General features: G+C 45.3%; 1 protein-coding gene across 1 annotated transcript in view; it reads right to left on the bottom strand.

Annotated features, from left to right (window-relative positions):
• Nucleotides 1-26,271, bottom strand: part of LOC135913391 (replication protein A 14 kDa subunit-like) — a 60,778-nt gene that overhangs the window by 12,625 nt on the left and 21,882 nt on the right. Inside the window, exon 3 of the mRNA XM_065445984.2 lies at nucleotides 3,779-3,890. Within this exon, the coding sequence (XP_065302056.1) occupies nucleotides 3,779-3,890 (112 nt within the window). The remainder of the gene's footprint in view (nucleotides 1-3,778; nucleotides 3,891-26,271) is intronic.

The following is a 26,271-nucleotide window of genomic DNA, read 5'->3' as shown; positions in this document are numbered from 1 at the left end:
TAGTCACGCGATACTGTTAAAAATTGGCAGGGTGTACAGTACACAGAAGGGCACGAAGTGCGCAAGCGCTACTCCGAATCAGAGCAACGCCTTTGATCAGAGTCGGATGACGAATGCTTCTCGCTGCCCAGTCCATAGGCGCGTGCGATCTCTACCGCTTTCAAACGAATGCATTCGGCAGTCACAGGCAGCGATCTTACACGCAGCTCTCGGACGGACTCCGCAACCTTGCCTTCCAGTTCTGCAGTCCGCTGCGATCCGGCACGAAATGAAGTTTTCTTTTGGTTGCTGCAAGTTGCAATACGTTGCTTTTGCCTCTGCCACTACCGAATGCTCTTTTCGGATACTTCAAGTTCGCGCTGTGCCGCCAGGTTGCCGTGGGCTTCCGCGTACTCAATCGCCTTTTTCTTGAAGGCGACGGCGAATTGACGTCGGCTTCCGCTCATTTTGAAACAAAATGAAAATGCAGCCTTTAATTAACATAACTTTGCGACAATGGAAACGCAAAATGCCGGTGCCACAACGTCGCCACGCCACCATAGACGCCGCGCTGCTGCTGATGGCGATGGCGGCTGTTTACTTCATCTGCCCATTGTTGCAAGACTTCCGTAGTTTTTCCGCCAATGTCCGGTATATAAGTCGAGGGTCGACTTTTCGCGATAGTTTTTTGAAAAGAAGTTCGAACTATATTCCGTTTTTTTACGGTAATTTTTTTTCTTTTCTTTCCATCGTTTTATTGTCCACTGCTTTCATGCGCTTCTTACTAAATACTGATTCCCTATGTTCCCCTCATTGTTACCTATATTCAGTGCTTGCACTTTGGGGGAAATGACCGGGGTTGTGCAGTTATCTATTCCGTTTTGATAAGCTAGCCTAGTGGCAAACACATTTTTCGCTGCTGGCATGAAGTTGGTCTACCCTTAAAGAGCAGGCAATGGCTCTCAAAATAAGTCAGCAAGACATGTTAGGATGCTATTAGCAGCGAGAATTAGGGGTGGTGCCCTCTTGCGAGTGACGTCGCTCGCTCCGGCTCGCTCGGCTGCCGCGCGCGCTTGTTCCCTTCGTGTATGCTTGGGGTATGGGTGGATCGAGCCGTACGTATTGAAGGGTATGTCGGCTTCTTTCAGCTACCATGACAGTTTCTTCTTCAAGAGCGCGTGAGCTTTGCGGCTTGGATATCGCAAGCTATGTAGCGTCAAAGGGGTCTACTGGTTTTGCAATGCACATATGCGCCGTGTCTATCTGTAAATTTTGCGTAAAAAGAATGTCTGAGAATTCAACACGCGAAGTTGTGTATGATGCCTCGCTAAACATTTAACATTCCCTTAGTATTTAGCTATGAGAGACATTGCATTTTACATGGAAGAAAAATCTTGGTAAGTGGCGTCAGCATGTTACCCGATGTTAGAAAGACGCTGCCCAGCGAAGCTGTCATCATGATTCTTATTACTCTGGTGTGTTGTTCTATTCAAATATGGTCATTCATTTATCAGTAAAAAAATAGGCGTGCATTTCTTATGAAAAAGTTTGCTGCTACTTTCATCCTCCTCTGAAACAGGCCTCCAAAAAACGAATTGCTAATGGCTGCTAACACGATGGCGCGTCATGTAGAGTATTGACATAGTTAATTCACAAACACCATAGTAGCAATTACCTGAGAGAAAAGTTTCGTTATTAAGATTGAGAGCGAATCAATTGAAGGTGATGAAATGTTTCACAGTGGCCCTCAGTAGCCTTTATCGACAATATGGCACACCCCTGATCACGTAACGGTAGCAATCGACTGTCGGTATGGCGAGGCATGCTATGTTCGCGAAACCAACAGTTCACTACAACTTCGAATTGAAACCATAAAGCATTTTTTTACAGCGCCAACTGGAATTACTAAAGTATTCTGGAGCTACTACAGCGCAGCTTAGATTGCATAGAAAAGGAAAATTCGAACACCTTCTGTCTCACAATGTCTCAATCCAGTGTTCTTTAATTATACAAACAGATAACTATTCGCTTCGTCGGTACATAAGAGAACCTTGCCCAACTGCAGGCTAGATAAAGTGCTCCAATCCAATCGCAAACATTCATAAAGAAAGCACCACAAGCCTTGAATATACGTTCACTTGATTTCTGACCCTCCACTGGGGAGTTTCGATATCTTCAATATATCCCATACTATTAATGATTGACGCTTTGACTTCTTTCTGGCTGTAGCCATGCGGTCCAACAGGCTTATTTCACTAAAAAAATTGGGTCGAGCAGCCTGTGTCAGTTCGCCAAACAGATTCGTCATGTATATTCCTCAAGCTACAAGCACCAGTAAATTTCTCAGGTCAGTTGAACGTGTAATACGGAAAAAGAAATATATATATTGGTACATTCCTATTTGTATTCTGTCAATAGCTGTAAACCTTCATTAACTTCACTTCAAATTTCCGCTGCTTAAAGTAAACACGGGAAGAATCGCCTAACAGTGACAAGCAGTTAAAGAAGCAAGTGGTGCTTGCAGAATCTAAACTCCAATGTTAGTTAAGTACTCGCGTTACTGCCGAGCGTTTCTGTGATGAAATGCAAAAATTCGATATTAAACCATGAAATACTCGTGAGCAAACTTGTTTTAGCGGATTAAAATCAACGTAACTGTTGTAGAAGTCATATATAGCCAGTGTTTGTGACATACTTGTTGCACCGCGGCAGGTATGGCATCATAACTGGATTCCTGTATGCTATGTTTTTGCGATTGTCCATCCGCGCATGAAAAACCCGCAATGGGCTCTTTAGCACTTATTCGGCTGGCATTGTAGCATTGCCTTTGAGAAGTGCATTGTTGTATAAGAAATTAGCTCTTTGAATAAATGTTCGCAAAGGAAGACTTAATAAAAATATATTTGAGACGACCACCATAAGTATAAAATCAGAGAGAACGAGGGTGAACAAACGAAAACACTGCAGAAAGCGCCCGGACAATGCCCGAACTGTAGCAGATGACAGGCGCGAGTCTTTGCCCTGACGTCACGCGAGCGGCGCTCGCAGCGCCCCTGTAGTTCGTTCTCGGGGCTAATAGACCATTGTGCTGTTTACAGAGACGCTGGAAAGCTTCCAGTTTTCTCCACAGTGACAATGGCAAGGACAATGATGAGCAGTAGCAGTGGGGTGAAACATAAGCCCACAGATTTTCATCACTTTCCTCTGCAGCTAATCACAAATTTACAAACCAATTATGTCATATATTGTGTACAAAATTGTAAATATTTGTACTTGAGGCACAGCAAGCGTTCCTTCCATTTCAAAATGTAGAAAGCGGCTTCTCGAACATTGAACGCACACATGCACGTTTTTTTGGGTGCAGGCTCAGCGTTGCCATGGCGGCTACAAAACTGTACTTGCAGCATTGCTTGAACCATTGGACACTTGTCAAAGACGCAGAGTCAATTTCTGCAGCAGTCATAACACAAAGAACATATCAGCAAAAACAAAAACTTCACCCTGGAACATGACAAGCACTTCACAGCATGTACTCATGGAACAGTAAAACCACATGTAGACCACAGAAATAAATGTTTAAATGAAACAAAGATGTTTCAGTTCCCATATGGCAGTCTTGCCCACAAATCAACAAGGATTCAACAACCAACAAGGAACAAGGAGTTCCCTGTATGGGAACTTAAACGTTTTGTCTTTGAAACTTTTCTTGCTGTGGTCAGTGTCAGCTTTACTGTGCCATCATCATCACTGACCAGACGAGTTTTCGTCAAACCCTAGATTTCTTTCAGCACGTGCTTACCAAAGTCTTCCGTTACTGCAGGTGGGAAAAGCACATAACTTTCACAGACAATCGCCAACTTAGCCGTCACTTCCCCAATTACTTCGATGATGCCCTCCAGTGGTTCTTGAATCTGCATGAACAGAGTGCAGTGCATTCTTTACTGCTGAGAGCCCAAGTGTGTCAACAAAGCACAGCAGACTAGCAGACAAACTTTCAGCAAATTTCCATTTCTTTCGAGCAGTGGCATTCATTTCAAACATCTATAATCAAACCACACACACACACAAAAAATATGTTGTGGAATCTACACGTAAGTCAGTGTGTCAGCAAACTTTCGGAGACATTGGAATATTCAATAGTTCTTATTATTGCAGTCGTTTTATGTCAAATTATTAATTTATAATTTATTGCTCTTTCATGTTACACATAATCATTTAGTATAGGGTACCACAATGTATTCAAACATAAATTGACTGTAGAAAATGCAAAAAGTACCACATGTTAGTGACAATGTACTACTTGACAGTTCCACAGGCCTTTGTTTACCCTAAAGCTGAGACCAAATCAAATAAACCAGCATTTTTCCAGTTATTACAGATATAGCTGAAGAAATACTCATTTCTCGAAGTTCTAAACTCATTCTCCACATCTATTTTTGTTGCAAGAAGATTTCTAGCATTTTGGCAACAATTTTTTCATCCCAGCTGAGATAGAAGGCACCAATCAACATATTTTTTAAAGGCACATTGTATGATCGACTCATTCAAATTATCTGTATGGCAAGATGATATAGTGGTGTGGCTGTAAAATAGCCAATTTTTCAAGTTTTTCAATACTAGGAGTGCTTTTGTCACTGGCAAAAGCAAGTAAAATTGCAATGTTTAAATATTCTTTTCAGGACCCAGGAAAATCCAGAAGGTGCAAATATAGAATAGTAGTCCAGTTGACATAGTATAGCCAAAAACTATTTCAAGTTGGAGGTTCACTACATCGGCTGAAAAATAAGTGTAAAGGTATATTTTTTTTTTGCAAGAAACATTGTTTTCAAGGTCAAAAATGTTGCTTTCGTGACCGACCTAAAAATATATGTGATACATCGTTAGATAGCTCTGCATGTCTGCTAAAAATGTGAGATGTTACAAAAAGGAATTATTTCTTAAACACAAAAAATTATTTGACTGTTTGTGTCAGCATTGGCATTTTCTCCAACATGCGCCAAAGCTTGCCAGCCTGGGATGCAGACGACAAAGAAGTGGTGTCATGGTTTGCGTTTGGTTGCCAAGAGACGCACACTCAAACACAATGCAGCAAGTGCCAGGTGAACCATACAACCACTGCAAGTGGAATATCACAATGTGTTAATTTCGTCTGGGCCAGTACCACAGAGTTGAAAGGTACATTTAATCCGGCTTATAAATAGGATTACTTACATTTAAGTAGCCATTAAATCAAGAAAGAGCACTGATGTCAGTCATGCAAACATTTTACAAGATATGTCACACTGCATTGCACTGCAACATACAGGGAGCAGGGAACAATGTGTCCTGCTCCCTAATTAATTAATTATGGGGTTTAACGAGCCAAAACCACTTTCTGATTATGAGGCACGCCATAGTGGAGGACTCCGGAAATTTCGACCACCTGGGGTTTTTTAACGCGCACCTAAATCTACGTACACCGGTGTTTTCGCATCTCGCCCCCATCAAAATGCGGCCGCCATGGCCGGGATTTGATCCCGCGACCTCGTGCTCAGTAGCCCAACACTATAGCCACTGAGAAACCACGGTGGGTCCTGCTCCTTAGAGTCCACACACTGTCACAAGAGGATACAAGTAGAAAATTTCCTAATTATAACTGAAAGCATACACAAGCACGAACAAATTCTTGTGTTGTGTGTTATTGCTGTTTGACAGCCTAAACATGCTCAACTATACAAGTCATATGTGCTCTGTTCAGTCTGATGTGGTCAGGCATGGTTGGCGACTACTTTTCACATTCATGGAAAAAGAAAAAAGTGAGTTGAGGCCGCGACGCTTCATGTTCCTTGTCTTCGTATTAATAAAAGAAAAGCCAGTCAAAATCTGTTCAATAGTTCGTTTTATTAACAATCTCTTCGCAATCCACGTACAAACATTTCAAGAAATAATTATTCCTGTCTAAAAAATACCTTTTTGTAAGTTCTCACATAACAGCAGACATGCACAGCTCTCTAATGATGCACCACATATCTTTAGGCCGACCACCAAAGCAACTTTCTTGAGCTTGAAAACAAAGCTTTTCGCAAAAAAAAAGATGAACTTCACCCTTTCTTTTTTTTTTGCAGGCAATATGCTTAACCTCTAAAGCTTCAAGTATTTCTCGGCTGTACTATGTCAACAGGGCTACCATTCTATATTTAATTTGTACCTTCTGGATTTTCCTGGGTCTTGAAAAGAATATTCAAACTTTGCAACTTCACCCACTATTGCTGGTGACAAAAGCACTCCACGTATACAAATACTTGAAAAACTGGCTATTTTGGCAGTCACACCACTTCACTCTTTCCATACACACCATCTGAATGTCTGGATCACACAACATGCCATTGAAAAAAAAAATGCTGACTCGTGCCTTCTAGCTCAGCTGGGCAAATAAATAATTGCCCGAATGGTAGTAATCTTTAACCAGAAATATAAACGTGGAGAATGACTTCAACAAACATGTCGAAATTTTTTCAGCTGTATCTGTGAAGGTCGAAAAAAGGTTGGTTCATTTGGCATGGAATGACCCAGCTAACACGTCAGAGAAATATTTTCCTAAACACCAGTGTCACAAATTTCAGTGCTCCAGAAATGGACAGAGACAATTCAAATATGTTAAAGAACATTTATCTAGAAAACAACAACAACAAACTACCCTGACATACTACAAACACTATACACACACAAGACACTCCAAAAAATAGCTATACACATTACAAACAAGCCATTAACTACATATTGTGCCTCTGCTCGCCTAACCAAAGCGAAATCGTGAGGAAACGAACTTTCTGACCATCGCCAGTCCTGTCGGACTCCGGCCCCACGTGGCAAAGGATGTTGGCCTGTGTGGTTGAGGGCGTGTTTGTTTTTAGGCGTTAAGGTAGTTTTTGGAGTGTCTTGTGTTTGTATAGTGCTAATAATGTGTCAGGGTAGTTTGCTGTGTTTTTTTTATATATAAATGTTCTTTAACATATTTGAATTGTGTCACTGTCCATTTCTGGAGCGCTGAAATTAGTGACAATTTGCGAGCCTGCCAAGATTCGCCAATTGTCAGTGTCATCCAGCTTGCAATCTCCAAAAGCCAACAAAATCTGTCAGCGTAAGTAAATGGCACCATTTGATGAAAAGTGTAATGACTTGGATGCATACTTGCACCGGTTCAAAAGGATAGCCCTCGGACAAGGCTGGGACTGGGGTGAATAGGCCACAGGCCTAAATCTTTGCCTGGTAGGTGAGGTACTGAGTGTCTTTGGGAGGATGACCGCCTCCGACTCCCTAGACTATGACAAGGTTAAGACGGCGCTACTACAAAAATTCCAACTTACAGCGAAAGGTTTGCGCAAGCGGTTGCGAATCTGCAAGCCAGAAAACACATAAATGAGAAAGCAATTTGCGTGCCGCCTGCCAAATTATTTTGACCAGTGGGTGGAAATGGCCGAGGTCGCGAAGACTTATGCAGGGGTACGCGATTGCATAGACAGTGAGCAATTCTTAGCTTGCTGTAGCCACAATCTGGATATCTTCCTATAAGAGAAGAGAGAAAGTTGGATTCACTCAATGATCTAGCCGAACACGCTGATCAATTTTTGGAGGCAAAGGGGCTGAGAAAGATAGGAAGAGTGAAAGAGGACCCAGACAGAGAAAGTAGACAAGGCAAAATACAAGTCTCAGGGAACCGCGCACCCGCCCCAATTCAGATGTTTCCTCTGTAATAGTACTGGGCACTGCGCCATGAACTGTCATGTGTAGGGAACAGCCGCCTCCACCAACAAATAGTGTGTCAATTATGCAATAGAAAGGGACACCATGCGAATGAGTGTAGCTTTGGCATGTCGCAAAAACAGCATGTGTAATGGGCAAGTGTGGAGAAACTGACTCGCAACCGAACTGTGTAGAGGTGAACCAGGCTCAAGAGAGCCAACAGGTACCGAGAAAAAAGCAGAAAGGAGACCGAATGGAACAAGCTCTGCCTGTTGTAGAAGCAGAGGTTCATGGTCAACGGGCAATGGTGCTAAGAGATAGCGACACAAATACATTTTTAGTAAAGAGAATCCTGGTATGTGACAAAGATCTGACAGGAGTGCTAACACAAGTTAGCATGGCTGACAACACAGTGAGATACCTACCTGAAGCCTGTATCCAAATCTCCATGCCGTATTATACCAGGTGGCTTAGGGCAAGATGCCTTGAAGAGCCATTATACAATCTAATTCTAGGAAATGTATCTGGAGTATGGAGAGTGGATGATCCACATTGGAGCTGGAAGAGAAGTACAGCTATCGCAGCAAGAGAGATGAATGAATGTGGTGAAAAACTACGTCAAGAAGTGAGCAAGCAGCAACTGTACATCAATAATTCACGAGAAGCAGCAACTGGGGTATGCTGTCCAGTTATATTGTTGGCTGTATGAACCAGAGCCCAAACCCAGAGCAAGGCACCCATGTCAGCCCTGAAGGCACCTGCAATTCAATGGTCAAGAATCACACCCACTCATTTCGTGGAGGAACAAGACAAGGATGAGTTGGTCAGATCGTGCCACAAAAAAATAGGAAAATTAGTGAAAAGAAGCCGCACTATGTTTGAGTTTTTTATGCACAAGGGTCTTTTATACAGAAGATGCATATTAAGCTCGGGCAAAGAGGCTCAACAGCTCATTGTGCCTAAGGCCTTTAGGGAGGCAGCGATGAGATTAGGGCATGATAGTATCATGGCTGGTCACCAGTGCGTAAAAAACGCTCTAGCAAAGATTACAGAAGAGTTCTTTTGGCCCGGAATCCAGAGTGGCGTGAAGAGATACGTGAGGTCTTGTGATGTGTGCCAAAGAATGGTACCAAAAGGGCGAGTGCAGCGGGCACCACTTGGGGACATGGCCATTGTCGGCGTGCCATTTCACAGAGTGGCCATAGACATATTAGGCCCCATAACACCTGCATCTAGCAAGGGAAACGGTTATGTGCTCACACTGGTGGATGTGGCTACCAGATACCCGGATGGAGTTGCGTTGAAGACCATTGACACCGTACAAGTGGCAGAAGCTCTCCTCAAGATATTTGCTTGGTATGCGGTTCCACAGGAAGTGTTGAGTGACCGAGGATCAAACTTTATATCAGAATCGATGGAGGAGGTCAACAGGTTAATGTCCATTGAGCAGAGCTGAAGACGCCATATCACCCTATGTCTAGTGGGTTGGTCGAAAGATTAAATGGTACGATTAAAACTATGGTCAGAAGAATGTGCCAAGAGAGGCCCAAGAGAGGCTGTCCTTTTCGCCTACTGGGAGGTACCACAGGCAAGCATAGAACTCTCGCCATTTGGAATGTTGTGTGGAAGAACAGTGAGAGGACCACTGGTGATTATCAAGGAATTATGGGCAAATGAAGAAATCGGGAGAGAGCTAAAGACCACTATACATACGTATAGGAGTTGAGGGAAGATTATAATAAACATGCAGAGTGGTGCACCATAACAGACACAAAAGTACTACACAGACACAAAATGTACTACGACCTGTGGGGGCTCCACTCTGCGTGCGGCTAGGGATGAAGGCGAGCTCCGGATCAAGCCCTACACAGTCGCCCCATGGTACTCCCCAACTCATAGTGTGGGAATTGCGACTACGTCGCGTTCGAACGAATATGGCAACCAGTGGCGTCAACTGTCACAATGTTTATTATTACCAGCAATAAAGAACACTGGCAGAGGGACGTCCTCTCTGTAATAAGTAATTATAGGCCGGCCTCGTTGCCCGGGATAGTCAGGCAAATGAGGCCACTCATGGGTTGTGGCAGGTACTCCAGTCCGGCGTCAGAGAGAGTGAGTCTCCCCTGGTGGCGCTATTTTGTACCTTTTTACCTTCACGAGGGGAATGTCCTCCTCACCTGTCAACTACCTTCCTGCAAGTTGTGGAGGAAGAGTGCGCGCGCGTCGCGAGAGCAAGGGAGAAGCGAGAGAGGGCGTAGTGCACCTCTCCCGTGTTTCTGCCGGCTCTCGCCGCTACCGCGACGATGTGGGGGAAGGTGGGCGCGTTTTCTCCACAGATTGCAGGACAGTGAGCCGAGGCCTGATGCCAGAAGACAAGGCTCTGATCCTCTTTCCTAGCGATAGCAACAAGCTACTGATGCAGTGGAAGGGACCTTGTCCTGGGACTCAAAAGAAGAATGATGTTGATTACGATCTCCTCATAAAGAGTCATAAGAAGGTGTTTCACATAAACATGTTAAAGGAATACGAAGAGAGAGAGACAAAAGAAGATTCCACAATAGCTTGCATGGACGTGACCGACGAGACTGTTGTAACTGAAATGCCCACGTACAGCTCCAAAAAGAGTATGGGTGTAGAAAACATGGTAATTAACCCATCCCTGTCGGAAAAACAGGATGCGGAACTGAAGGCTCTACTGTACAAGTACAGCTATTTGTTTTCGGACCTTCCAGGAAGTACAGAATTAGTGCAATGCAAACTTCAAGGCACGACTGAAGAACCAGTATGTTTGAAGCAGTACCCTGCAACGCTGGCAGTACAAGAACCGATAGAGAAAGAAGTGGATGAAATGCTGCGACAGGGAATAATAGAAAGTACTAACTCAGCATACAACACACCCTTAGTCGTGGTCAAGACGGCTGATGGTTCAAACAGAGTCTGCGTGGATATCAGATGCTTCCATAAGGTCCTGAAAGCGGATTCTGAGCCTATAACGAGGATTGATATTGTGTTCGCGAAAGTCACAGGCAAGAAGTTTTATTCAAAGCTGGACTTAATGAAAGGCTACTGGCAGATCCCCATGGAAACATCACCCAAGGAGAAAACAGCATTTTCATGTTCTAGCAGACGTTAAGTACATGCCTTTTGGGTTAAAAACAGCTGCAGCAGTATTCACAAAACTGATGAGACGAGTCTTGCATGGAATGCAAAATGTAGAGTACTACATTGATCATTTTAGTAGGCTACACTACAAAAATACGCGAACACTCCCTGGCACTAAAGTCAGCCGTAAAAAAGTGAAAAGATCAATACATCAATCTCACCTTAAGTAATTTTATCAAAACATTTCCGTCTAAGTTTTGGCGATGCCTTAATTCGAAATCCCATCAGACCAGTAATCCATCACCAACTGAAGCTATGGGAAATGCTACAGAGTTCAATGAATACTTTATTTCAGTATTTACACAAGATAACGGTTAACAACCCAACCTCAAACCTCTTTCGAGCAACACAGCAAAACTAGACGACTTAATCTTAACCAAATCGGGAATTTTTTCCCTCTTACTCGAAATAGACCCTAATAAATCTTGTGGTCCTGACAACATACTAAACGCATTTTTGAAGTGCCACGCAGAATGGATGTCGAATTTCTTGCTGATTATTTTTGTAAAATCATTGCAAATGAGCAAAGTTCTGGTGAAATGGAAAACTGCTAAGGTTATTCCTATACATAAATCCAGTGACCTTACCAGTACAACAAATTACTGACCGATCTCGCTTACTTGTACGGCTGGCAAAATCCTCTAACATATAATTCTAAAACACATAGTATCATTCGTAGAAAAAAATTAATTTAATTGTCCCTAATCAGCATGGCTTTAGAAAAGGATTATATACGACTACTCAATTGATTGAGACAATCCACGACTTAGCGCTTACAATGGACAAATGCAGTCAAACCGATGATATTCCTAGACATATCCAAAGTGTTCGATCGGGTTTCCCATCCAAAGTTACTTCAGAAACTTATCCACTACCTCGGTGATAAACAACATCACCAAGTGGATAAAAAGCTATCTGGCAGGTTAACGTCAATATGTATGTTTCAGCCGACTCTTCGGATTGCGGCGATGTGCTATCTGGTGTCCCAAAAGGTGCCGTTTTAGCTCCTCTCCTCTTTCTTCTTTTTATCAATGATTTACACATTAATACTAACGCCACAGTAAGAATGTTTGCAGGCGATTGCGTTATCTACAAGGAAATAATCTGTCGTGATGACCAGATAACCTTACATAGTGCACTTGAAAATATAACACAATGCTGCCAAACGTGGCAGATGGTGATTAACACAGAAAATAGTTTGTATGACAGTCATGAATAAAAGAGTGCCCATGAACTACCCATATTATTTACAAGGACAGATGTTAAAGAAAGTGGAAGAGTATAAATATTTAGGCATCATGATTTCATCAGATATTAAATGGGGCAAGCAGGTAACATATATTGTTAATAAAGCGCTGGCAGTTTTATACTCGTTAAAATACTCGCTTAGATCCACATCAATAGATACTAAACGCTTAGCATATACCTGTCACTAGTTCACTCTATAGTGGATTATGGATTGAATAGTATGTTGGTTTCCCTACACCTAGATCTGCAGGCTTGGAGTGACGCCTGATACTGGCGAAAGATGCCGAGAGCAAGTGGGGCTATACTAATCCAGGTATAACCAAATTAGGAAGGGCCACTAAGCTTGAACAAAGACACTCCCTCACCAGAACAGGAATTGGCCTCCCTGGTGCAGTATTCGGCCACAACCTCCTGAATGATATCTTCAATGAACCAGTGGCCCTCAGTCCCCAGCAGCTGTGGAGCACCTGACCAAGGCGACGGCGGTCAGGCTTGCAACGCAGCAGAGGGTGCTAAGAATCTCTGGGTCCAGACAGGCTGCCAATAGAAAGTGACCCTTGTAACGTTTAACACCCGCACCCTCTCGAGTGAGGCTAGATTAGCAAGACTCTTCGAAGAACTATCAGACATTGTTTGGTATATTAACGGCCTTAGTGAGATTAGACGAACTGATGAGGCTTACACATTGCTGAAAAACGGCCATGTCCTCTGCTATAGAGGTCTCCCGAATAAGCAGCAATACGGGGTAGGATTCTTAATCCATAAGGACATAGCGGGCAACATTGACGAATTCTACAGCATCAACGAGAGGGTAGCAGTAGTCGTAATCAAACTCAATAAGACGTACACATTAGAGGCAGTACAAGCCTACGTTCCAATGTCCAATCACGACGATGAGGTAGTAGATCAGTTTTATGAAGATGTTGAATTAGCAATGAGAAAAGAGAAAACTTGGTATAGAGTAGTAATGGGTGACTTTACAGCAAAAGTGGGGAAAAAGCAGCCGGGTGAAGAAGCAATTGGCAACCACAGCGTCGATTCTAGAACCGATAGAGGAGAGATGCTGGTAGAATTCGCAGAAAGGAATAAGCTTAGAATAATGAACACCTTTTTCAGGAAACGTAGCAACAGAAAGTGGACCTGAAAAAGCCCTAATGGTGAAACAAGAAACGAAATTGATTTCATACTTTCTGCCGATCCCAGCATAGTGCAGGATGTAGAAGTGATAGATAGGGTAAAGTGCAGTGATCATAGGTTAGTGAGGGCTAGGATTCACATCAATTTGAACAGAGAAAGAGTAAAATTGGTCAAGAAAAAACAGGTCCACGTAAGAGGCAGAAAGGGTAAGAGCAGACAAATTTAGGCTGGTACTGGCAAACAAATATGCAGCCTTGGAACAGAGAGATGAGGATAATGACACAGCGGTAGTGAATGAAACCGTAACGAGGCTGGCTTCAGAGGAAGCAATTGAAGTGGGAGGCAAGGAACCAAGGCAACCAGTAGGCAAGCTCTCTCAAGTAACAAAAGACCTAATAAAGAAACGACAAAGAATGAAAATATCCAACTCAAGAGATAAGATAGAATTAGCGGAACTGTCAAAACTGATCAACAAAGCGAAAATAAGTGATGTTAGAAATTATAAAGTGAGAAAGACTGAAGAAGCTGTAAATAATGGATGCAGCCTGAAATCAGTGAGAAGAAAACTTGGCATAGAACAGACCAAGATGTATACACTGAAAGATAAGCAGGGTAATATCATCAGCAATCTCGCAGGTATAATAAAAGCAGCGGAAAAATTCTATATTGACCTGTACAGCAGCCAGAGGGCTCAAGAGTATTTGAAACGATAATGAACAGGATACAGAGACTCCTCTTATAACTAGAGGTGAGGTCGGAAGGGCCTTGCAAGGCATGATACGGGAAAAGCGCCAGGAGAGGATGGAATTATAGTCGATTTAATCAAAGATAGAGGAGACATAATGCTACGAAAACTGGCGGCTCTCTATACAAAGTGCCTATCAACTGCAAGGGTCCCAGAAAACTGGAAGAATGCAAATATTATACTAATCCACAAAAAGGGCGACGCTAAAGAACTGAAAAATTATAGGCCCATTAGCTTACTCCCAGTATTATATAAAATATTTACCAAAATAATTGCCAATATAGTAAGGGCAACATTGGACTTTAGTCAACCAAGGGGGCAGGCTGGCTTCAGGAACGGATACACTACAATGGATCACATTCATGCCATTAATCACGTTATCGAGAAATCCACAGAGTACAATAAGCCTCTCTATATGGCTTTCATAGATTATGAAAAAGCATTCGGTTAAGTAGATACCAGCAGTCATAGAGGCGTAATCAGGGAGTACAGACCGCTTGCACAAATAACATGGAAAATATCTACAGAGTTTCCACAGCCACCTTAATTCTACACAAGTAGGAAGATTGCTATGAAGAAAGGGGGTCAGACAAGAAGACAATTTCTCCAATGCTATTCACTGTGTGCTTGGAAGAAGTATTCAAGCTATTAAACTGGGAAGGTTTAGGAGTAAGGATCGACTGCGAATACCTCAGCTACCTTCGGTTTGCCAATGACATTGTTCTTTTCAGCAACACTGCGGACGAGTTACAACAAATTATTGAGGACCTTAACAGGGAGAGTGTAAGAATGGGGCTGAGGATTAGTATGCAGAAGATAATGATAAATAACCAGGCAAGGGAACAAGAGTTCAAGATCGCAAGTCAGCCTCTAGAGTCTGTGAAGGAGTATGTTTACCTAGGTCAACCGATCACAGGGAACCCTGACTGTGAGAAGGAAATTCCCAGAAGAAGAAAAGTGGGTTGGATCGCGTACGGCAGACATTGTGAGCTCCTGACTGGGAGCTAACCATTATCAATAAAAAGGAAAGTATACAATCAGTACATTTTACCGGTGCTTACATATGGCACAAAGACTTGGAGACTGACATAGAAGTTGAGAACAAGTTAAGGACCTCGCAAAGAGCGATGGAACAAAGAATGCTAGGCAGAAAGACAGTGGTTTGGATCAGAGAGCAAACAGGTATAGACAATATTCTAATAGACAATAAGAGAAAAAGAATGGCGCTGGGCAGGTCATGTAATGCGCGTTGGACCATTAGGGTGACAGAATGGGTACCAAGAGACGGGAAGCGCAGTAGAGGATGGCAGAAGACTAGGTGGTGCGACGAGATTAGAAAATTTGGGAGTGCTAGTTAGATCACAGGGAGAGAGAGGCCTTCGTCTTGCAGTGGACATAAATAGGCTGCTGATGACGACGATTCCCTTCCGTAAACAGAACATAGCGAAATTGGAGAGCTTGACGTAATAGTTCTTAAAAAAAAATTAAATTATGGGGTTTTACGTGCCAAAACCACTTTCTGATTATGAGGCATGCCGTAGTGGAGGACTCCGGAAATTTCGACCACCTGGGGTTCTTTAACGTGCACCTAAATCTAAGTACACGGGTGTTTTCGCATTTCGCCCCCATCGAAATGAGGCCGCCGTAGCCGGGATTCGATCCCGCGCCCTCATGCTCAGCAGCCTAACACCATAGCCACTGAGCAACCACGGCGGGTGGTAATAGTTCTGTGGAAACCCGCAAGGTGGAGAGAAGTAATTAATAAAGGGAAAATCTGACATCCACCCGTTTGTAGCAATTGCTACGAAGGAAACCCATACGGGTTCCCTGAAATAAAAGCCTCACAGTTGAAGAAAAATTCGTCCTAGTCCGGGACTCAAACCCGGGACCACCACCTTTCCGGGGCAGCCACTCTACCATCTGAGCTAACCAGGCGGCTAGCAGATGGCAGGGCGAAGTCGAATCTGTCAACAACACGAAGCAAAGGCAAGAGTTTGACGTAAGAGTTCTAAGGAAACCCGTAAGGTGGAGAGAAGTAATTAATAAAGGGAAAATCCGACTGAAAATCCGGTTCGAGTCTTCGACCAGGACGAATTTTTTTTCAACTGTGAGGCTTTTCTTTTGAGGAACCCATATGGGTTTCCTTCGTAGCAATTGCTAAGAACGGGTGGATCTTGAATTTTCCCTTTATTAATGACTTCTCTTCACCTTGCGGCTTTCCGCAGAACTATTACGTCAAATTCTTGCCTTTGCTTCGTGTTGTCGACAGATTCGACTTCGCCCTGCCATCTGCTAGCCGCCTGGTTAGCTCAGATGGTAGAGCGACTGCCCCGGAAAGGCGGTCGTCCCAGGTTCGAGTCCCCGACCAGGGCAAGTTTTTCTTCAACTGTGAGGCTTTTCTTTCAAGGAACCCATATCGGTTTGTTTCCTTTGTAGCAATTGCTACAAACTGGTGGATGTCAGATTTTCCCTTTATTAAAATTGGAGAGCGCACAAAGGAAAGCGTTTAGATTTATTTTTAACGAGTATCGCTGTCTTGACTCCCCCACAGAACTATTAAGGCAAGCTCAACTTCCGACTATACAAGATCGAGCTCGACTACTTCATCTTAAGTTTCTTTTCCTTCTTCTTAACGGCAGTATGAAGATTAATGCGAGTGACTACTTACTACAGACAAATACACCCGTATTTACTCTAATCTAGGCCAACCCTGATTCTAAGCCGACCCCCTAAAGTACAAAGCCAATAAAAAAATATTACGTCGAATGTAGGCCGAAGAAAAAAAGCGAGGACAGCGTTCACAAAATGCAAACAGCACTTATTGAATCTGAACGTGCAGAGCTCATTCAACGTCGTCGTCGGTGTGTTCCTCGTCACTTTCACCTTCAAACAGTGCACTATCTTCAGTACCGTCAAGCGCATTAGATATGCTGCACTTTTTAAAGGCACACACGATCAAAGTACCTGAGATGTCGTCCCACGCTGCAGCTACCCAGCCCACCAGCTGCGATAGCGATGCACGTTTGATGCAGCCCGTTGCCATTAGCATGTGGTCTTCGTCAGTCAACCAGTCCGTGTAATATTTCTGCAGATGATCCTTGAAAGATTTGTTGATACAGACATCAAGTGGCTGCAACTGGCCTGTCATGCCGCCCGGTGTGACAGCGAGGTCCGTGTTCGCTTGGGCAAGTGCAGCCTTCACATTGTCGGTCAAGTCCCCATGGTAAGAGTCGATGACGAGGGAGTTCTTTGTCAAAAGGGATCCTGGTCGCAGTCACCACACAATCTTAACCCACTCTTCCATCATCGCACCCGTGATCCATCCGTTCTCATTTGCCTGCACAATGACATTTCTTGGGAAAGTTTCTCGATCAGGCAGTGTCTTCCTTTTAGACATCATATAAGGAGGGAGTTTATGTCCATCAGCTGTGCAGCACAGCATCACAGTTGCTCGCTGCTTCTCGTACCGCAGAACGCACCTTCACCTCCTTGGCACCCTTTTCATTCACGGTGTACGCCACTGGCTTAGCAGAATACACAGCCGTCTGGTCGGCGTTGTCGCTTTGCCCAAAGTTGTAGCCTGCCGCTTCTCTCTTTCGCATCACGTAGCTCTGAAAAGCTATCAGCTTTTTTTCGAAATCGCTTGGCAGCTTCTGGATGATTGAAGTGCGACATGGGAGGCCGAAGCCGAAGCGCTTCATGAATTTCTAAAGCTTGCCCTGGGTGGCATTGAAATCCTTCAGCGTTAGGCCTCACTCCCTCGAAACTTCCCTAGTTTTCGCTTGGAGCACTTCTGTTGTCACTGGAAGGACAGCTGCTCTTTGTGTCAGAACAAAGTCGGCCAAAACTGTCTCAGCTTCGTGGTGACAGCCTTTCTTTTGTCCGCTAAATGCCATCCTCATTGTGGTGCATGCAAAAAGCTGCTGTCGTTGTCCCCTCCAACGATGGACGTTTTTCTCGTCGATGCCGAAGTCCTGCCCGGCTTGAAGGTTTGACAATGCCTCTGCAGCTATCACAACCTTTTGCTTGAAAGCGGCACTGTAGTGGCATCTCCTGCTTGGTGCCATCGCGGTAACATCACACCACACATCGACATGGCCAACATGTCACGGGTCAAAATGGCGACCTCGCTTGTGTACGGTTGGCTACTGGCACGGCTAGTAGCGGCTGCGACACTGACTTTTCTAGATGGCGCTAGCTATGCACCACATTTAGCAGTTTCAATGAAATACTGGCAAGTTTTTTTAAAATCTTAAAATCTAAGCCAACCCTAGAGTTTGGAATATGATTATCTGAAAAAAAAAACTATGGGCCTAGATTTGAATAAGTATGGTAGGTCTCGAACAAAACACAGTGAGCACTTAACAGAATACAGATTACACAATGACAAATTCAGGTACTCCTTTTTTCCACATGCAATCCATAAATGAAACATGTTGCCTGATTACGCTGTCACTGCACATCACTCGAAACCTTTATCGCCAAATTATCAAACAATGCTTTGTAGCTACGATCTGTACGTAGGCGAGCTGCGTCGTACGATGGAATTCTGATCCACTTCTCAGTTTTCTACCCCGATATATATATATATATATATATATATATATATATATATATATATATGTATATATTGCCGCTAGGTGTCACGCGCCAGTGCTGAGAAAGAAGTGACTGGAACGCGCTCGGCAAGAGGTGGGCGCTGAAGAAGAAGAAGCAGAGGCTGAAGACGCCGGCTCGAGTTTTTGTGTACGCCATCTTGTACAACTGCCTGTCTTGCCGACGCCGGGTACATCTTCAATTGTCTTTTCGTGACAAAACTGGTGGAGCTGCGGGGTACGGTTCATCCGATGCCACAAACTCCTCCCGGTAGCAGGAGTACCAGCCCTATACTAGTGGACACCACTGTTCAGCGGGCCAGCAGGAGAATCCAAGGATTACCTTCGGAGCTTGATCACCTCTCTGCAACAACATCGACATCCCCATGGACCAGTATGGAAGCAACATCGACGTCTCTATCGACCGTTACGCAAGGTACTGAGTTGCCGCAACGGCAACTCAGTACCAGCTGCAGAATGTCAGAGTGCCGAAAGTGTTCCGCGGGGATGTCTTCGAAGATGTTGAAGGCTGGTTAGCCCAGTTTGAGCACGTTGTTGAGATAAACGGATGGAGCGATGCGGCGAAGTTGAGAAACGTCTACTTCAGCTTGGAGGACGGCGCTCGCACTTGGTACGAGAACCGAGAAGGGCTCCTCAAATCGTGGCTCGAGTTCCGCCGTGCCTTGTTGGAGACATACACCAATGCTGATCGCCGTGAACAAGCCGAACGGGCACTCCAATCCCGCATTCATCTGCCGAATGAGAGCGTGACTTCGTACGTAGAGGATATGACGCACCTCTTCCGTCAAGTGGACCCTACCATGTCAGAGGAAAAGCTGCGCCATCTAATACGGGGAGTTAAAGAACAGCTGGCCTGGTTCGAAGCCCGCTGAAGACCGTGGGTGAATTCTTAACCGAAGCCACCACGATGGAAAAGATGCTGCACCATCGCTCAGCTTTCTATGAAAGGCAAATGAACGCTACTTCACCTTCGGACCAGCGCTCAGCTACGTATGACAGGCACGCGAATGCTGCTTCACTAACGGACGCGGTTGTCTTTGGAAACCTGGACGTTCTCCGAGACGTTATCCGCTCTGTAGTTTGTGAGGAGCTTCAATGGCTCAGCTGCCTGCCTCAGCCCACGCTGGGTTCCATTTCTGCCCTCGTGAGAAGTGAAGTGCAGCAAGCGATCCAAGGTCCCGGCCCAAGCAGCAATGCGCCGCCTGTGACAGGATAGTTGCAGCGGCCATCGTATGCGGAAGTTTTGGGGCGAGTCCCTGTCCGTGCTTTGACCCATTTCATTCCCGCCACGTCTTACGGCGCGTCATACATCCCGCTGCTCCCATCAGTGCAACCGATCCAACGTATGGAGGATCGGTGCCCGCTCTAAAGGAAATCTGACGTCTGGCGTACAGGAGACAGAAGGCCTCTGTGCTATCACTGTGGAGAAGCCGATCACGTATACCGCGAGTGCCCATACCGCTGCCTTGGACTGCAATGTTTTGCCATGGATTCACCAAGGCCCAGATATGGCGAAAGGCCTAGGGTGATTGAAGAGTACCTGAACCAGCAGGGTATGCCACTGTTCCCGCGGCGGCAGTCGCGCTCGCCGTCCCCCAGGCGATCTTCCCCAGCTGCTAGAAGCCTTCCAATGGCAGCGCAGGGACGATCGCCAAGCCCTCGCCGGGAAAACAAAGGACAGCGACCTTCGGGGGCGAGACCGCTGATAATTGCCTTTCCGAAGACCTCCCATCGACGCAAGCACAGTCTACGCAGCACGATTCAGCGATAACAGCAGCCAAACTCAGTGACAGACTCTCGCTAGACATACCCCTTGTGCTGGATGGCCGCCACGTTAGCGCGTTATTGGATACGGGTGCCAACTACTCATCTTGTGCGGAAAATTAGCGAGGGAACTTAGAAAAGTTATTACGCCTTGGTCTGGAACGCCAATTCGTACTGCTGACGGGCATATCGTAACACCGTTGGGCATGTGTGCGGTCAGAGTACAAATTCGTGGGTCTATGTTTCCAGCCAGCTGCCTTATACTCCGCGATTGTTCTCGGGACCTCATCTTAGGTGTCATCTTTCTGCGAGAGTATGGTGCCATTATACGCGCCGTGCACACTGACGGACGCGCCACTGGTGGCGGCCTTGCGCAGAACACGCGGGAGAAGAGCTTGGCGCGCGCCGTAGTTTGTTGTGTCGTTGATTGTGCTTCTCTATCTTATTCACATTTTCAGAGCAAGATAGGCAACACCATTCGCACGTGTAGGGTGGCCAAAGATTCAGGGAATGTCGAAGAAGAATTGTTGCAGGGTGGGGGGCTCAAATACCAGTGAAAACGTGCCAGCGATACAGTTTTAATCATTCCCGGCAAAGCCTCATCAGCGGGAGCAACGGTAGCAAAAATGGATCGTCACTTCGAAGGGAAATTTCTTGTTCACATCCTTTCCTTTGTCTCGTCGGTGTTTTTTTCCACTCGATCATAGTTAAACGCATGAGCAACGAAGCTCACCTGCAATGCAGCATGAGGTTTAAAGGCATTTCACTAAACTTCGGAATGCTGTTTGCTGCTTATATTGTTTTCCGCTTCTTTCCTGCATTGTGCTAGCTAGGCAGCACAACTGCACGAGCGCATTGCATTGTATGTTAAAGCTACTGAAGTTTGCAAAAACTGAAATTGTTGGTTTCATGTGGCGCGGTAAATCCTGGCACCAGCTGTCGCGCACTTCATGTTTTTACATCTATTTTATGCGTGGCTTCGCACGTGTTTAACTGTTGCTAGTTGCTCCATGCATAACTCTTGTCGATTCTTTTGAGCTGCGAAGTTTTCCCCCTGCCTTGTTTGTAAAAGGTATGAATCACGCTGTGTCATATCGGAATGATACCAAGGAAGCGCTTCTTTAACAGCTTTATTCTTTTTGCCCGAGGGCATCTTAGATATTGTTCGCGTTTTTGGAAGTGTGTTTAGAAAATAGGTAGTTCAGGGCGAGAATTGCTAATAGCTGCTGCATATGGTATATTTGTTCCATTTCTCGCTGAATAGTTCGCATCCCGTTTGGGAAGTCATCACACCTCGATGCTGCCGGAGCAAACTTAACACGCCGAGTAATTTGTTTATTTCACAACATAGTCCCTTCTTGCATGTGAGTTTTGTACTCAACTGAATTCTTTCTTATATTTACGCTTCAGACGACTAAACCGGGCCTTGCCGCCAGCGCTCATCTACTTTGACTGGCGCTGCTCTGCCTTTCAATATATCATGTGGCACCTCTCTCTAGCAATATAAAAAAGTACTGAGAAGTTAGTCAGTCTTTAGCTTTGTACGCTTCCAAGCAGCTCCCTTGGGGAACATAAAATTGCACAAACTGCAGCAGGAACGGTAGTTCATCGGCGTATGCAGCAGAATTGCATCGGCGGTACAGCACTAACACATGCTTTTATTAACCCGAGTGTTTGGTGACTTCGTTGGCGAGTGTACGCATTTCCATCAATAAATTAATTCTTGAGGCGACTTAGACTGCACTTATTCGGCGATGTCACATGTATTCATGGGCAGAAAAATCACAACGGCAAATGCAGAGATTGCACTGTGCGGATTTGTTTGATATAAGTCTGCACTAGCGACGGGTGCTTATTATTCGGGTACAGAAGCAGCATTGCGGCAAGGGTAGAATAAAAAAAACCATCGAGAGATCGCATCACTCAACAAAATTTATCGGCTAGTGAACATCAGCTCCACGTCATGTAAATGGGGTTCATGGTGTTTGTCTGCAGGACACACCTTGCACGTATGTGGACCATGTTGTCCCAAACACCGGTAACATTGTGTTCATACCTGTTTGCTCAGAGGTCAGCATCTTCCCTACAGCTGTCACCGCAGATGAAGCAGCCTGGCACCCGAACAAAGGAGAAATCGCAGCCGCGAACTTCAGCCATCATTGCTGCAAAGGGTTCTCGTTTGCTACTGCTCCCGTGTGTACTGTTGGAAGCGTCCGCTAGGTGGCTTTCAGTGGCGCCTCTATAGGCGGTGCACGAGGCGTATAGACCTCCGGGAGCGCACAGTGACTTTTTCGACAGATAGAGCAGCGAACTGCCGCAACAATTGCCGACGTAACGCGCTTCGGGTTTACGCCGACAGTGTAACTTTACCACCACGCGCAAGTGTCCTGGTAGCGGTCGTATGCAACGATCTGCATGACAGCGAAGCTGTTGCAGACGGAAATTCCTCCCTTATGTGACTCATGGTGTATGTGCAGCCTGCAGTCTCATTATGCTTCGAGGTGGACATTCTACGCTCCTCGTGACGAACTTCAGCCAGGAACATCAGCACCTGTTTCGTCGTACTACTATCGCTTTTGCTGAGCCCATAGCAGAAGTTGCTGAATGCTTTGCGTCTATAACAACGGACAACCCAGCTCAGACACTCGGCAATATCGACAGCAATTCAGACCTTTCGGAGGAACACCAAAAAGTGCTGCGTGAGTTGCTACTTCAGTTCAAGGGGTGCTTCGCATCTATTTCTAAGGTACGCTAGACGCCCATCATGAGACACCGAATAATCATGTACGGTTCTCGTCCCATACGACAACTGCCTTATCGTGTATCGGCGAAAGAGCGCAACGTGATTAACGTACAAGTGAAAAAAATGCTTGACGATAACGTCATACAACCATTCCAGAGCCCTTGGTCGTCGCCAGTGGTCCTTGTAAAAAAAAAAAAGACGGAACACTTTGGTTCTGTGTTGACTATGGAAAGTTGAATAACATCACAAAAAAAGATGTTTATCCGCTTCCGCAGATGAATGATTCGTTAGATCGGCTGCGGCGAACCAAGTATTTTTCATCCATAGATTTGAAGAGTGGATATTGGCAAATCGAAGTTGACGAACAAGATTGCAAAAAAACTGCCTTTGTTACCCCGGATGGACTGTACGAAGTTAAAGTACTCCCATTCGGCCTGTGTTTTGCACCGGCCACATTCCAGAGAATGATGGACACTGTTCTTACGGGTCTGAAGTGGCACAGTTGTTTAGTATACTTAGATGACGTCGTTGTGTTTGCGGCGACCTTCGAAGAACATTTGAGGCATTTAGAGGCGGTACTTGAGGCACTCCGCTCTGCTAATCTCACACTAAAGCCAGAAAAGTGTCACTTCGGTTATGAAGAGTTGAAGTTTCTCGGGCATGTCATGAACGCCAACAGGGTCCAGCCTTACCCAGACAAAACATCTGCTGTTGCTGCTTTTCCGACTCCTTGTGACAAGAAAGCAGTACGCTGCTTTCTAGGTCTGTTTGCATACTATCGTCACTTCATCGCTAATTTCTCCCGGATCGCTGAACCACTCATAGGCCTCATGCGAGAAGACACACGCTTCGTTTGGACGGATGAGCAGGACGCAGCTTTCACTCAGTTATGGCAGCGCCTGTAGGAATCACCCGTTCTCGCTCACTTTGACGACGCTGACACCGAGGTACATACCGACGCAAGCAACATCGGTCTTGGCGCTGTTCTTGTTCAACACCAGGAAGGCGTCAAGCGAGTGATCGCTTACGCCAGTCGCACCCTTTCACGCGCCGAAATCAACTACTCCACTTCCAAGAAAGAGTGTCTAGCGGTTGTGTGGGCCATCATGAAATTTCGGCCTTATCTCTATGGTCGCCCTTTCAAGGTGGTGACAGACCACCATTCCTTGTGTTGGCTAGCCAACCTACAAGACCCGTCCGGGCGACTTGCTCGATGGAGTCTCCATCTGCAGGAGGTCGACGTTACCATCGTCTGCAAATCAGGCCGCAAACACAAAGATGCGGACACGTCGTGCGTTCCTGTCAAAACTTCCGATAAGGGCATGGACGAAGACGGCGCATTCCTTGGGGCCCTCACCGCATCTGACCTGATCACACGGCAGCGCGAGCACACTGAAATACGCCCTCTCATCGATCACCTAGAAGGCGAGAATGTTACAATTCCACAACACATTTCTTGCAGTCTCTCAACCTTCTGCCTCTGAAAGGGTGTCCTCTACAAGAAAAACTCGAGTGCCTGCGACAAAAAGTATCTATTGAAGTTCAGTGTTTGACGGAAGCCCGTCTGGTCGGGATGAAACATGGTTAAAAGGGTAAACGAAAACCTGGGGCACTTCACCGACCAAATAAAGAATAAGATAAATAAAGAATAAAGATAAAGAAAAACGTCTTCTTTTCTTCTAAACCTTTATTTGGTCGGTGAAGTGCCCCGGGTTTTTGTTTACCCTTTTAACCAAAAGTATCTATTGGTCATACCTGCCACCCTCCGTGATGACATTCTCCTAGCCTGCCATGGTGAGCCCACGTCAGGACACTTGGGATTTTCACGCACTCTTGCAAGAGTACGCCAGACGTACTACTGGCCCAGATTTTCTACCATGGTGAAGCGTTACATGCAAAGCTGCTGTGAGTGTCAATGCAGGAAATCACCGTCTTTGAAGCTCGGGGAGTTACTCCAGCCCATCGCACCACCTAGCGCGCCGTTTGATCAAATCGGCATAGATCTTCTGGAACCCTTTCCCTTGTCAGCCAGCGGAAACAAGTGGATTATAGTCGCCACAGACTATCTAACATGCTACGCCGAGACGAAAGCTGTACAGCGTGCCACGGCCTACGAAGTTGCCTTTATCGATCAGATAGTCCTAAGACATGGTGCCCCATCACATGTCATCACCGACAGAGGAACTGCTGTTACGGCCCAACTGATAGAGGACATATTTGAGCTGAGCTGCATGCAGCATCGCAAGGTCACTGCCTATCTGCAGACCAACAGACTGACGGAACCGCTAAACAAAACCATTGCTGACATACTGTCTATGTATGTAGACGCCCAGCATAAAACATGGGATCAAGTCCTGCCGTAGGTTACATTGGCATACAACACCGCCATTCAGGAAACAACGCGATTCACGCCGTTCCTACTAACACACAGAAGAAGCTCGTCAGCTCATGCATATACACATCACGAAGCAGCAGAGCACAAACGCGCGATGCTACAATTTTCGACATCGGCAAGTCAAGTACCAGCCAGGTGACCAAGTCTGGGCGTGGACTCCAATTCGTCGCCAGGGGTTGCCTGAGAAGCTGCTTAGTAGATACTTTGAACCCTACAAAGTGATACGCCACATCAGTCAAGTGAACTATGAGGTCATTCCCGACGGTGCCGCGTTGCCTCGGCATCGAGAGCACTACTCAGAGAAAGTGCAGAATATTCGCCTCAAACAGTATTTTGCGCGTTAAGGCGGTGCCAACCCGATCTCATACGACTTCCACACTTCCACTTTCTGTTAGTAAGCATCGTAGTTTAGTAAGCATCGGGTCAATGCTTTTCTTTTGGCGGGGGGATAATGGCGCTAGGTGTCACGCGCCAGCGCTGAGAAAGAAGTGACTGGAACGCGCGCTTGGCATGAGGTTGGCGCTGAAGAAGAAGAAGCAGAGGCTGAGGACGCCGGCTTGAGTTTCTGTGTACGCCATCTTGTACAACTGTCTGTCTCCCCTACGCCGGGTACATCTTCAATTATCTTTTCGTGACAATATATATATATATATATATATATATATATATATATATATATATATATATATATATATATATATATATATAATATATATATATATATATATATATATATATATTTTGACCATAGGACAGTAAG

This window comes from Dermacentor albipictus, chromosome 1 (genome assembly GCF_038994185.2).
Source record: "Dermacentor albipictus isolate Rhodes 1998 colony chromosome 1, USDA_Dalb.pri_finalv2, whole genome shotgun sequence".
NCBI lineage: Eukaryota > Metazoa > Arthropoda > Arachnida > Ixodida > Ixodidae > Dermacentor > Dermacentor albipictus.
Note: the sequence above shows the minus strand (reverse complement) of the source record. Positions and strands in the feature narration are given on the sequence as shown.